At 31.2% G+C, this 14,677-nt stretch overlaps 2 protein-coding genes across 2 annotated transcripts; one reads left to right on the forward strand and one right to left on the reverse strand.

Annotated features, from left to right (window-relative positions):
• Positions 1 to 630: 630 nt before the first annotated feature.
• Positions 631 to 4,257, forward strand: LOC113377279. The gene is made up of 3 exons (XM_026617539.1): positions 631 to 768; positions 849 to 2,026; positions 4,132 to 4,257. The coding sequence occupies exons 2-3, from the start codon at positions 857 to 859 to the stop codon at positions 4,255 to 4,257; spliced, it is 1,296 nt and encodes a 431-aa protein (XP_026473324.1). The 5' UTR covers positions 631 to 768; positions 849 to 856.
• A 5,695-nt stretch (positions 4,258 to 9,952) lies between these two features.
• On the reverse strand, positions 9,953 to 14,589 carry LOC113375380 (C-myc promoter-binding protein-like). The gene is made up of 2 exons (XM_026615320.1): positions 14,356 to 14,589; positions 9,953 to 10,354 (listed from the first exon to the last, which is right to left on the reverse strand). Exons 1-2 carry the CDS (start codon positions 14,502 to 14,504, stop codon positions 10,027 to 10,029), a joined length of 477 nt encoding a protein of 158 aa, XP_026471105.1. The 5' UTR covers positions 14,505 to 14,589; the 3' UTR covers positions 9,953 to 10,026.
• Between the last annotated feature and the right edge of the window lie 88 nt (positions 14,590 to 14,677).

A 14,677-nucleotide genomic window follows, 5' to 3' on the forward strand; every position in this document is an offset into this window, starting at 1 on the left:
TTTAGTATCCCCAAAACGGCTGGACCTGCCTTTGTCAAAAACTGATCACTACTTCTCCTCATCATTACGAATTGAATGTTTCTCGAATCATTTCAATCGGATGGTTTGTTCTTTCTAAAACCTAATTTCTATTTTCTGCTTTCTTTTCTCTGTATCTCCAAAACGACTAAACCTGTCTTTAATAAAAACTAATCAGCACGTCCTCCTATCAATAGGAATCGAATGTTTTTTTAATTATTCAAATCGGTTGATCAGTACGTCCGAAATCGTGGACAAAAATTGTATCCATACGAAACCTATACGAATCAATTTTTTCTAGGGTATTTCAAAATGTTCAGAAACCTTTGAAACGTAAAGATATGCAAAACATTTCATTTTCGATTTTCGGCCCATTACTACAACTTACACTACGGGAAGTTAATAACAAGAATGAATCGATAAAAAGATAGATTGTTAATAATTTACACTTTCTAATAATATTTTTATTTAATAATGTGATATTATTAATAAGTTTATTACTAATAAAATCATATTTATTAAATTGGAATAATTTCAATTTTGTTTAAAATGTCTCCCTGTAGTCGGCGCTGTTTCCACAATGTCTCATCTTTTCTTAATTCGTTCGTCGTTGTCTATGGTCCTTCTGATTTTCTCAACATATGACAGTGCATTTGACGTTTGAGTGACATTTAAGTTATTATTTATCGTTTAATGCAAAATATAAACACTTTAAATGTTTAAATATAGTCTAGTTAATAAATGTGGCAGGTCGGTTTACTACTACATCCAACAGCAATCATTTTACCAACCTAGGTTATATTATCTGATTTTTTTCGTTGGTTTTTCAGCTTAGGAAATGTCTTGTAATTCCTCAGGATACATGGATGGAGTGCCTGTTAAAATTTCCGAACAATACAAACCTCCGCCTCGTATCACACTCCCACAAAATGTATTTCAAAGAGTTAACCTAATCGCGGACGACCTCTCAAATTCCACATACGATGTATCCTTCGAGCACAACGTTGTTAAAAAAATCAAAGAATGGCGTGCTACAAAAGATAAAGAGTCCACCGAACGAAGACGGAGACTCGACCAGTTGCAAGAAGCCGAAAACAAACAATTAACTGAGGTATCATACCCCAGTACTGATGATTTAAGTGAGTTATCATCCCAGGGTAATAACGATACAACACCTCTTGCCAAAACCACAACTGCAATCCTTCAGCCTCAATTAATGAACACGATACCTTTTACAAATCCGTCTTTGCAAAACTCGATCGGTTACAAAATAAATTATTCAGATTTTGAAAATGACACGTCTAGTCCGTTTGATAACATGGAGTTAAAAACTATAAATGATATAGAACTTTTAGCACAGGTTTTAAGTAATTCACAAATCAAACAACAACAAGATGATACGAATCAGTATTTTGTAATAAATAGTCCTAGTAGTAACACCAATTCAAATACTAAATCCGATTCAGACAAATCTTTACCAAACGGTTATTACAATTCAAATTTTTCTTACCAGTATCCGGTAACAACGGCTTATGCAAATTACACTACATACAATCAACCTGTCGAGTACAATTATCCCGTTCTGTACGATAATACACAATCAAATTATTTAGATTCAAACAAAATGTTACAATACATGCCTTCCCAGAATCCTATCGCTCTCAACTATCAACAAAATCCTCCTACACACCAGAGATCGAAATCTCGCAGTGTTCCTGACATTGTAAAAGAATTGGAAGACGAATTGTCTCAAGCCAAAGAGGTGATTTCGAAGAGATCACAGAACGCGAGTCCGGCCCCGAACAATAAGAGGTCGCCGGAGTTCTCTAGGGGCACCAAACAGCAGATGAGAGTGAAAAGCATATCGGAGAGTGAAGATCTGTTGGAGAATCCTTATAAGAACTTGTCGCCTAGTATGCAGAAGACTGCTTTTCATATCAGTCAGATGGGGTTTCCACTGCCGAGGACAGCCAGGGCCTGCAAAGCTATAGGAGATAATGATAAAAAGGTAAATATAATATAACAAATAACTAGTGGTGTATGGCACCGTGCCTTAAGGCAAATTGCTGGAACTTCCCGTACCGTAATGAAATATTCGCGAAATTTTAAACGTTTTCAAATATATTATTTACAAATACTGTAACTTTCATTATTTTTGCTATCTTGTTATATCTGATATATAACATCTGATAGATCTAATATAGTTTATTATTTTTTTTTTTTCTCTCCATATTTGTCTTTAGTTTTTTTTTTGGCGTATCTACTAATTTGTAAACAATCAATTGTAAACAACTTGTCAGCATTCTCTGCTAAATATAATTATTTTTATAGATTGCAGAATGAAAATAAAATAAAATTCAAAAAAATCTGAGCAAATCAAATGTAAATCATAAATAATTCAATTTATCTCCAGAAAATATTAACAGTCGTCATTTCATTTCGAATTCAATTTAAAAAATAAAGTAGAAAATAGTTGCCCTATTTACACAAAATCGAAAAAGTGCTCCCGTATAGTCACAGTCTAAACGCATTCGCAAATAATTCTGCGCGACATTTTCACTTATACGGTGCTTAGCTTGGCGGCATTTTCACATTTTTCAATAGTTTTTCACAAATTTGGAGAAGTTCTCCAGTCCATAAACAGTCTAAACGCACTTGGGTAAACATTTGTACCAGAGTGGCGCTTAGACTGTGCTTAGTCAGGGTGATTTTTTGAATTTTTAATCCAAAATTACAAAAATATTTTTTGAAGAAAAAAAATAGAAACAAATTATTTTTTTCCAAAAGCAATTATTTTGTTGAAACAAGCAGAATTTTTTTTTGAATCATTTAAATCGGACGCTTAGTTCTCTCAAAAACTGCCATTTTTTTAACATTTTGCTCGGTATCTCCGAAACCGCTGGGCCTACCTTTGCCAAAAACTAATAACCACTTTTCCCGGTCATTACGAACTGAATGTTTTTTTGGATCATACAGATCGGATGATCCGTTCTCTCAAAAACTCGATTTGTATTTTCTGCACTCTTTGCCCCATATCTCCGGGAACGGTTAGACCTGCCTTCGCCAAAAACTAATCAGCACTTCTTCCTATTAATAGGAAATGAATGTTTTTTAAACCATTCAAATCAGTTGATCCGTGCGCCCGAAAACGTGGACGAAAAAATGCGGACATACAAAACACATACACACACACATCCATTTAGTTTCTGAGGTATGCCAGTAAAATGTTCAGAAACCTTCAAAACGTCGAGAAATGCAAAAATTTTCATTTTCGATTTTCGGCCCATTACTACAACTTTACCTTGCGGGAAGTTAAATATAATTTAACTAATTAGCAAACCCGACGAACTCCGTTTCGCCACTAGATGGTTTCGTGAGAAAGATGAAGAAATTTTTTGTTTGTTTTATATTTGAAAAGGAAAAATTTAATTTTATTATACAACAGTAATGAATTTATTTCGATTACAAAAATGAAGTGTTTTTTAGTTGAACTTCTCTAAGTAAATGAAAGTGAATCCGCAAATTATCCGTTTCATTGAAGTGCTCTTTGGTAAACCACATTTTTTGTTTTTTGGTCTGACGTTAACACAAACAAAGCGGATGGTTTTCCAACTCGTGAACAGGCAACGTATAACTGCCCATGTGAAAAACAATGATTTTCTAAATAATCTATTTGAAATTTATCTTGCAAACACTAAGCGTTTGGCCTTGCGACTTGTTATTGCGAACGCAATGCGAACTGGAAATTGCAATCGTTTGAAGTCAAATGGAAGACCAGTCGGAATCATTGGTATGTCACCAAATCGCCAGCAATTTTTGATTGAATGGTGAAATTCAGTGCGTGTACATCATTATTCTTTGTGGCAAGAATTGCTCGTTGACTTAATCAAGCATAATTCTGATAATTCTCACTAATGTCATTACTCGAATTTTTAATTACGGTGCGTGAAGTTCCGGCAATTTGCATTAGGGCACGATGCCATGCACAACTAATTTTCTTAGCTATAAACCTTGCGGAGCCCGAGACCTTAAATTGTCGAAATCGGTTTGTGCGTTCTGGAGTTATTTCGTCAGGAAGGAAAACCCGACTTATTTTTATTTATTCTTTTCCAGGTTGTCGAGTACCTCTTGGCAATGGGCCAACTGATGGATTTAGGATTCTCGGAGAGCAGAGTGTCCGAGGCCTTATTGAAATTCAACAACGACCGAGACAAAGCATTAGACTTTCTCATAACGTAGTAGCTATGTATATAAATATAAATATAAATATTTATTATTAAATGTTTCACATATTGCATATAATTTTATACCAAATGTATTTATTTAAAAACGAATATGAAAAATGAATGAACATCATTCCTTTAAACTTTGTGTTTGGTGATTCTTTTTTAATGGTACACGAATTTTTAACATTTAATATATATTTGAGTGGTTCTTAACATGGACTTTTTCGAATTTCTTTGCTCCCAAGGGCTCAAATGCTTCCAAATTAATAGCAAAAAATCCACTAAAAGTTTTAGCTCTTGATATTAACATTTAGATAGTTCGCAAATCAATTAAAAGTTTCGTATATTCATTATTACCATATATTCTTGCGCCGTCTGTGATAGCATTTGTGAACTTCACTTGAAAATATTTATAAATCACTCAACCTCTAATTAAATCCGTGTGGACTGTTTAACGAAATATTTATTCATCATGGCATCAAAATTAATTTTGCAACAAAATATTTATTTAATTCGTAATGTTGACACTCAAATCATCAGTAATAAATTGCCATCAAAATTGCAAGTCTGCTATCACAGATGGCGCAAGAATTTACTTAATGATGGATGTTAATAATAAATATACGAAACTTAATTAAATTGTGGACTAACTAAATGTTGATATTGAGAGGTTAAACTTTTTGAGATTTTATTTTTATTATTTTGGAAGCATTTGAGCCCTTGGGAGCAAGGAAATTCGAAAATTTCACCCCAATATTATATATATATATATATAGATGAGATTGGATTTGTAAATATTGTGTAGAGCTCTTCAAACAAAGAATCCAATTATAAGAAACCAAAAAGTTTTTTTGAAAGATTTTTATTTATTATCAACGTTTCGGAACCAAGTGCGTTCCATCCTCAGGACATGTCAAGTTTTTCATGATTTGATTTGATATATTCAAAACAGAAACAATAGAGGGTTTTAATAAAATTGATCAAATTATGAAAGAGAGATCATCGTATTTTATAAAATAAGATTAAAAATAATAAATGAATGTATATGTGACGAACTGATAGTTAGAAATGGATTATATGATAACTAGGATTTTTTAATAAAATATGAATCATGAGAAAACAGAAATATTTACCTGAATTTTTCTAGATTTTGAATTAAAAAAACGGAATTATTATAAAAAAAAATTAGGTAAATAATTCTGTTTTTTCTTATTTCCTTATTTTTAAATTCTAGCTAATATTTGTTTCTTTTATAAAATCCATTTCTTCATTATTGTATTTATTATATTCTATAAAATTCCGCCTCATTCATAAAAATATTAATTATATAAAAATCCTCTATTTTAATTTTTTCTTAGGAATATTGTTTTGGTTTGTTTACTTTCAAATGTCCTGAAGATGGAACATATTTAGCTCCGAAACGTCGATAATAAGGGGAAATCTTTTAAAAAAAATGTTTTGGTTTTTATTACAATTGAATTTTTTGTTCGAACCTCTATACAAATATATATATATATATATATATATATTTAAGAGTAACTAGATTTAATAAAATGCATAAAATATTAAGTTTTAAATACTTTACTTATTTCGACGAATGGGCTGCTAGTTACTCTTAAATATGTTTCAACGTCGAAAAAACTATCAAGATGTATATATATATATATATATATATATATATATATATGTTAAAGTAGTTAATTTTGATGTTGAGAAATATGAGTAAGTTCTTCAAGGGCATACATCAAATAAAAGGCTTTTTATTTGATGTATGCCCTTGAAGAACTTACTCATATATATATATATATATATATATATATATATATATATATATATATATATGCTTTTATACGTGTATTTATAATTTTAAGAGAATTAATAGCAAAGCGACCTTAAAAAACAACCACATACAATTGTGATAGTGATTCTCTAACGATTGTGATATTGTTTCATGTGTTTTAATTTTTATTTCTAATTAAATGTGTTTTTTTAACATAATGTATTGTCATTAATCGAGTTGTGCTTAGAAACTTATTGGAAACAAAAAATATAGTTTGTAATTAATTGTAAATACGATGATATGTATCGCCGCAGAATTTTTATTGTAATCAATTTGAATATAAATGATTTTTATGAAGGAATTATTTGAGTTTTATTATTAGAAGAAATATTTTAACCAGTTTTAATTTGTATGTGTAATTATTTACACATGCAAATTAATTATCCGATTTTGTTATATTACCAAATACCTAAATTAATTAGTGGTGTATGGCAATGTTCCTTTAAGGCAACTTCCCGTACCAAAAAATATTTTTTTGAAATAAGGTTAACTTTTTTTTTTGAGAACAGGGTTGAGAAATTTTTAATTTTTGAAATAAAATTACTTTTTTTTGGGAAAAAAGACAAAGATTTTTGTTATTTCGAAATATTTTGGAAATTTTGAACTTATTTCCAAAGCAATCGTACTGCTTTGACTGCATAGAGACAAAACGTCAAAGCGCGTAAGCGCCGCGTCGCTGTCTAACGCATAAGCATTGGTACGGAACCCATAGGAATGTAAACAAAATTTATACTCATTGTTAAAATCTCTATAAAATATCTGATAATCTGATGTGCATATGTCTAATGTTCATTTTTGACCGCCAAATGGCATATTTTTTTACTTTTTTTACTAGATCTCCGAAACCGCTAGACCTGCCTTCCCAAAAATTTAATCAGTACTTCATATTGTCAATACAATTTAAATGTTTTTTGAATTATTAAAATCGGACGCTCCGTTGTTTTTAAAACTGAGTTACCGTTTTTGGCACGTCGGCAAAAATTTGTATCCGAACACAAACACATACATGCATTTTTTCTAAGGTATGTCAGTAAAATGTTCAGAAGCTTCTGAAACGTAAAGATATACAAAAAAAAATATTTTCATTTTTTTACGATTACTATAACTTATACTACAGAAAGTTAGTAAAATCAGTGCAAGAATAACATTCTAGATCCTCCCCCCACGAAGTAATGCTTAACGGCGTTTTCCGTGGGGACAAAGCGAAGGTTTTAGTCGGTATTATACCGACATACACACTTTTCTAAGGTATGCCAAAATGTTCAGAAACCTCTGAAACGTAAAGATATGCAAAAACTTACTTACCCTACGGGAAGTTAATAAAAGATAGTTAATAAAAAAGAGAATCAATTAACAAGCAAACTAAAATATAAGAGAGTAAATAAAAAAGGACTCTACTGACAAGCAAACTGAAATAAGACAGTAAATAAAAAAGGACTCTACTGACGAGCAAACTGAAATAAAATACAGTAAATGAAAAAGGACTTTTCTGACAAGGAAACTGAAATAGAAAAACAGTAATTAAAAAAGGACTCTATTGACGAGCAAACTAAAATAAAAAATAGAAAATAAAAAAGGACTCTACTGACAAGCAAACTGAAATAGAAATATAGTAAATAAAAAAGAACTCTAAAGACGAGCAAACCGAAATAAAACACAGTAAATAAAAAAAGGACTCTACTGACAAGCAAATTGAAATAAAAGATAGTAATTAAAAAAGGGACTCTACTGACGAGCAAAACCGAAATAGAAAAACAGTAAATAAAAAAGGACTCTACTGACAAACAAACTGAAATAGAAAAACAGTAAATAACTAGTGTGGAGCATGGCATCGTGCCTTAAGGCAAATTGCTGGAACTTCCCTTCCCAAAAATTATTATTTTTTTAAAAAGATTAACATTTATAAAAAAAATATTTCGAAAAAATTATATTTTTTTAGATACTATAAATTTGACAAAAAATTACTTTTTCTTGAAAAAAAAATTTTTTTGAAATAAAAATGTTTTTGGCACTTTTTGCCCCGTATCTCCTAAACAGCTAGACCTGCCTTTGGCAAAAACTAATCAACACACCTCCTTAACGTAAAGATATACAAAAATTTTAATTTTCGTTTTTTTGCGATTACCATAACTTACACTATGCTTACACTAAAGGAAGTTAATAAAATCAGTGCAAGAATGGTAACATTCTAGATCCTCCCCCCACAAAGAAATGCCTGAGCGTTTTCGGTGACGACTGACATACCCAGACAAAAGACCTAGTCTAAAATAAGTAACTAGTGGGGTGGGTGGCATCGTGCCTTAAGGCAAATTGCTGGAACTTCCCGTACCGTAACGAAATGTTCGAGGAATACTGAATGTTTGCAAATAGATTATTATAAATATTGTAATATTGTCCAATATTTAAAAGAATTACATAAACTGAATTGCAAAGTTGAAATTATTTGTTTAAAGTATATTAGAACTACAGTCAGAATTAAAAATAAAACCTGAATTATTTTCGCTATACAAAAAATTAAAAAAAAAAAAAAAAAAAAAATTGTAACAAAATTTTTTTTTCCAAAATCAATTATTTTGTTAAGACAAGCAGAAAGTTCTTTGAATCATTCAAATCGGACGCTTAGTTCTCTCAAAAACTGCCATTTTTTACATATTTAGCTCCGTATCTTCGAAATGGCTGGGCCTGCCTTTTCCAAAAACTAATAAACACTTCTCCCAATCATTACTAATTGAATGTTTTTTAGATCATTCAAATCAGATACTCCGTTCCCTCAAAAAGTCGATTTCTATTTTCTGCACTCTTTGCTCCGTATCTTCGAAACGGCTCGACCTGCCTTTGCCAAAAACTAATCAGCTCTTTTACCTATCGATAGGAATCGAATGTTTTTTGAACCATTCAAATCGGTTGATCCGTGCGCCCGAAAACGTGGACGAAAAATTGTATCCATACATACATACACACACACACACATCCATTTTTTCTGAGGTATGCCAAAATGTACAGAAACCTTCAAAACGCCGAGAAATGCAAAAATTTTCAATTTAGATTTTTGGAAGATTACAATAACTTACCCTACGGGAAGTTAAAAACAGTAAATAAAAAAGGATTCTACTGACGAGCAAAATGAAATAGAAAAATAGTAAATTAAAAAAGGACTCTACTGACGAGCAAACTGAAATAAAAGGTAGTAAATAAAAAAAAGACTACTGACGAACAAACTGAAATAAAAGACAATAAATTGAAAAAGGGACTCTACTGACGATAGATAGTAAGATAGTAAATTAAAAAAGGACTCTACTGACTAGCAAACTGAAATAAAAGACAATAGAAAAAGGATTCTACTAACGAGCAAACTAAAATTAAACACAGTAAATCGAAAAAGAACTCTACTGACGGGCGAATGCAATGTGACAAGATATTTTATGGTACAAGAACTCTTCTAACTCTAAAAAATTTCATTTTCGATTTGTTTTTTGCGTTACACTACAGGAAGTTAATAAAATCAGTAAAAAAATTATAACATTCTAGATCCTCCCCCCACGAAGTAATGCCTAACGGCGTTTTCCGTGGAGACCAAAGGCAAGGGCAAAGTGGAGGTTTTAGTCGATATTATATCCAGGCGAAATTTAGTCCGACATACCCAGACAAAAAACCTAGTCTGGGATGCATGACAAATAAAAACACACTACATACATACGCACACTTACATTAATTTTTTCTAAGGTATGCCAAAATGTTCAGAAACGTCTGAAAACGTAAGGATATGCAAATACTTTTATATTCAATTTTTTGCAATTATTACAAACTTATCCTACGGGAAGTTAATAAAAAAAAAAATTAATTATTACCTAAAAGATCCATTCTTCCTGTAACCATCGTATATTCAATTTCATTTGCAATATATATACACAATCTGTTGTACAATTAAAAATCTCCTCTCCTCTATATCTCCTCGTCCAATAGTAATTGCTTAAAATAGTGCCTGCAGCATATCACCGTCTGGCTGATGGGCGCGTCGTAGTTTTTAAACAGGCCCTTGCACTCTTTATCGACCAGTCTGTCGTATGCGTTCGCATATTCCCTGTGAAATGCTCCAAAGTCTATACTGGATTGTCCTGCTACGATTAAAGCCAAGAATAAAATGTCTCTGTAGATCGAGTGGGTCCTCTCGACGCCCTTCGATTGCAGCTTGTGCCTCTCCTCGGCCAGTCTTTTCAAGGGTTCGGTCAGGTCGTTGCATCGGATCGATGTCATTATTTGTTGTAATACTCTGGAAAAGGAAATAGAAGGAATTGGAATCATAGTAATAATTTATTCGTTTTTTTTGAATACATGTTACTCAATTTGAAAATATCAAGTTAAAGTCGTGGTCTATTACTATTATTATTCACGCTTTTTTTAGGACGCGTTTTACCAAAATTTCTAAATAATTTTTTTAACTAATGGTGTATGGCATCATGCCTTAAGGCTGGAACTTCGCGGACCGTAATGAAATTTTAAACGTTTTCAAATATATTATTACAAATACTGTAACTTTCATTATTTTTGCTATCTTGTTATATCTGAGCGAATCAAATGTAAATCAAGCCTTAATTAAACTATTTGAATTTTATAACATTTTTTTTCTTCAAGTTATTGTATTAGATAATACTAATGTTAGGCTTAATATTGTTTAATAGTTGTATTTTACTATAATTAATTCAATTTAGATAATTTATTTTCTGTAATTATTAAATTTAATCCTGTATCCGTAATATATATATTGATTGTAATATATAATAAATTGATTTATGATTTATTATATTTATTTATTTATTATATTTATATTTATAAATATAAATATAATAAATAAATAAATATAATAAATCATAAATCAATTTATTTCAAGAACATTAACAATGGTCATTTCATTTCGAATTCAATTTCAAAAAAAAAAATAATAGTTGCCTAATTTGCACAAAATTGAAAAAGTGCTCCCGCATAGTCACAGTCTAAACGCATTTGCAAATAATTCTGTGCGACATTTTCACTTATACTGTGCTTAGCTTGGCGGCATTTTCACATTTTTCAATATTTTTTTTTGACAAAATTGTAAAAGCGCTCCAGTTCTTAAACAGTCTAAACGCACTCGGGTAAACATTTGTACCAGAGTGGCGCTTAGACTGTGCTTAGCCTGGGTGATTTTTTGAATTTTTAATCCGAAATTACAAAAATATTTTATGGAAAATAACAAAAAGATGTAATATTTTTTTATCCTAAAAAGCAATTGTTTTGTCAATGCAAGCAGAAAGTTCTTTAAATAATTCAAATCGGACGCTTAGTTCACTCATAAACTGCAATTTTTTGTACATTTAGCTCTGTATCTTCAAAATGGCGGGACCTGCCTTTAACTAAAACTAATCACCACCTCTACTCATCATTACGAATTGAATATTTTTTAAATAATTCAAATCGGTTGCTCCGTTCTCTCAAAAACACGTTTTCTATATCATACACTCTTTTCTCCGTAACTCCAAAACGGCTGAAACTGCCTTTGCCAAAAACTAATCAGCACATCTTCCTGCTAATAGAAATCGAATAATTTTTGAACCATTCAAATCAGTTGAATCGTGCGCCCGAAAACGTGGACGAAAGTTGTATTCATGCATACATACATACACACACACACACTTTTTCTTAAGCATGCCAAAATGTTCAGAAACCCCTGAAACGTAAAACAATGCAAAAATTTTCAATTTCGATTTATGAACGATTACAGAAAACTTACCCTACGGGAAGTTGAAAAAGAACTTCACTGAAGAGTAAATAAAAAAGGGCTCTACTGACGAGCAAAATCAAATAAAAAACAGTAAATTTAAAAAGGACTCTACAGACGAGCAAACTGAAATAGAAAAACAGTAAATAAAAAAAAACTCTACTGACGAACTAACTGAAATAAATGATAGTAAATAAAAAAGAACCTTACTGACAAGCAAATTGGAATAAAAAACAGTAAATAGAAAAAGGACTCTACTGACGAGCAAATTGAAATTAAAAAACAGTAACTAGAAAAAGGACTCTACTGAGGAGCAAACTGATAAAAAGACAATAAATAGAAAAAAGGACTCTACTGACAATCAAAAACTGAAATGAAAAGATAGTAAGAGTAAATAAAAAAGGACTCTATAAAGAGTAAACTGAAAGAAAAAACGGTAAACAGAAAAAGGACTCTACTAATTAGCAAGCTGAAATCAAAAACAGTAAATTGAAAAAAAACTCTACTGACGAGCAAACTGAAATAAAAGACAGCAAATTGAAAAAGGACTCTAATGACGAGCAAACTAAAATTAGAAACAGTAAATAGAAAAGGACTGCATCGAACAACTCAGGCAGCATTCACGGTTTAAAAAAAACGTTTTATTCAATTTGAAAATAATATCAAGATAAAAACATGGACTACCACGGTTGTATTTTTCGATAAATTCTGGGAAATTATAACTGAGAAAATGTTGTTCGACAAAATGTCCCTGTGATCGATACCAAAATTTAGGTTCTGAATTTAAATAACATTAATAAAAAATAATATAACCTTGAAAATGTTTGATAAATACCAATATGAGTATATAATTATACAAATTATATCTTTCAGAGCACCGTATTTGAGAAAAATATGCCAAAAAGTGAATTTTCATATTAACATTTCAAAAAAGTTGATCATTTGAGTTTCTAGCAACACTTGCAATCCGTATAATAACGTTTTTGTATATAAATAAAAATTCAAACAAAACTACTTACTACAATTTAATCATAATTAAATAATGTTTACGTAAAACATCCTATTAAACGTACTTGAACATCATCTGTCAAAAACTTTTGACATTTGACATATTAGCCACCGTCCATTGTTTTATTTAAATTACGCTTCTACAAAAATTTCGAAATTAAAAATTCTCTGGATTGGCACGAATTTTTCAAGACTAAGACTGGCCAAATCGGTTTAGCCGTTTTCGAATTTTAGCCGATAATTTTATCGAGAGCTCTATTTTTATTTATAAGAAAATTAGTAACTCAATGTATATATTTCGCGCACAAAAATGTATATATTTGAAACAAAATATGTTCATTCTAGCAAAAAGTCCGCTTAATTAGATTTTGTTTATGTATATAAATTTCATTTAAACATATATAAATCACTAATTTACCAAGGTTTTACATTTTGTCTATAAAGAACAAATAATTAAAGTTCTTGTTTTTATGATATCTATTCCTTGATCGATTTTTGTTGAATGATTATTTTTATTCCTGGAATATTCAATTTTCGGTACGAGAAGTTTCAGCAATTTGCCTTAAGGGGCACACCTAGTGTGACAACCTAAAAAAAGGTCATTTATGGAAATTAAAAAAATAAAAAAAAAACTAGTAAATCCATCTATTTGAAATTTCGAGGTTATGTTTATACATGTTTTGAGAATACACAGTAAAATTTTTTAAATGAAATTATAAATATTTTTAAAATGACATGCAATCTCCGGCAGCGCAAAAAAAAATCTCCACTGCTGGAGTGATTGGAGCCTTCTCCGTTGATAAAACATTTTTAAAAAAAATCTAGTTAAACTAGAACATATTACAATGCACATCGGGCAAAAAAAAAACAAAACTTGATAAAATGGCGGCTTGTTGAAAAAAAGTTAATTATTTCCCAAAATTTTGATAGTTTTTGGTCTGCCATAATTCGATTTTTGATCAGATCAAAAAACTGGAGGGTCATCGTATGGAGAACTATATAGAGGAGATGCAAAAGATTTGATAGCGAAAAATGCCGTTTCGAGAAAAACGCGTTTAAAGATTAAATGATCGTTATACCATATACTATATACATAGTACTCTTCTAAATGGCTGTGACTCAAAAACTATTTATGATATCGATTTAAAATTTTGGTATGTTATTTTTAAAGGTATAACCTATTGAAATATGGAAAAATTCAAACTACGATTTTTTGAAAATTTCACACTAGTTGTATCCCTTAAGGTCAAATGCCACTTACACCTAGTCCTCCTACATTACAATAAACATTATATAAACTTAATAAATAAATCTTTTCCCCTACTCACACTTTCGATAACGAATTGTTATCCTTAATTAATTGCTCTACACTCTACAGTCTACACTATTGTTAATTCATTGCTCTACACTAGAATATCCCATTAAGGCCAAATACCACTTACAACTAGTTATACCACATTTCAACAAAAAATATATTTTTACTAAATAAATCTTTCCTCCCTACTCACACTTTCGATAACGAATTGTTATCCGTCAATAGGGCGCTGAGCAGAGGCGACGCCGGCTGCGCGCCGCTGCACCACAGTATGTAGAGCGGCGCCAGATTCCAGTCGTAGCCGCCCGAAGGACTGCGATGGAACACGCTGTTGTCCCACATGCACCGCACGGATATCGAAGGACGGCTGCGGTCGCCGTAACGGAGAGGGTCGATCGTCTCGGTGTCGTTCTCGTCCTGCGGAACGGCGGGCAGAGTCTGTAAAGGGTAATAGGACAGATGATAGATAGGTAGATTGATAAGAAAATAGGGGTGTATGGCATGGTGCCTTGAGG

This window comes from Ctenocephalides felis, unplaced genomic scaffold, assembly GCF_003426905.1.
Source record: "Ctenocephalides felis isolate EL2017-DRISC unplaced genomic scaffold, ASM342690v1 CF-g0.4_SCAFFOLD_00845, whole genome shotgun sequence".
In the NCBI taxonomy this organism is placed as follows: domain Eukaryota; kingdom Metazoa; phylum Arthropoda; class Insecta; order Siphonaptera; family Pulicidae; genus Ctenocephalides; species Ctenocephalides felis.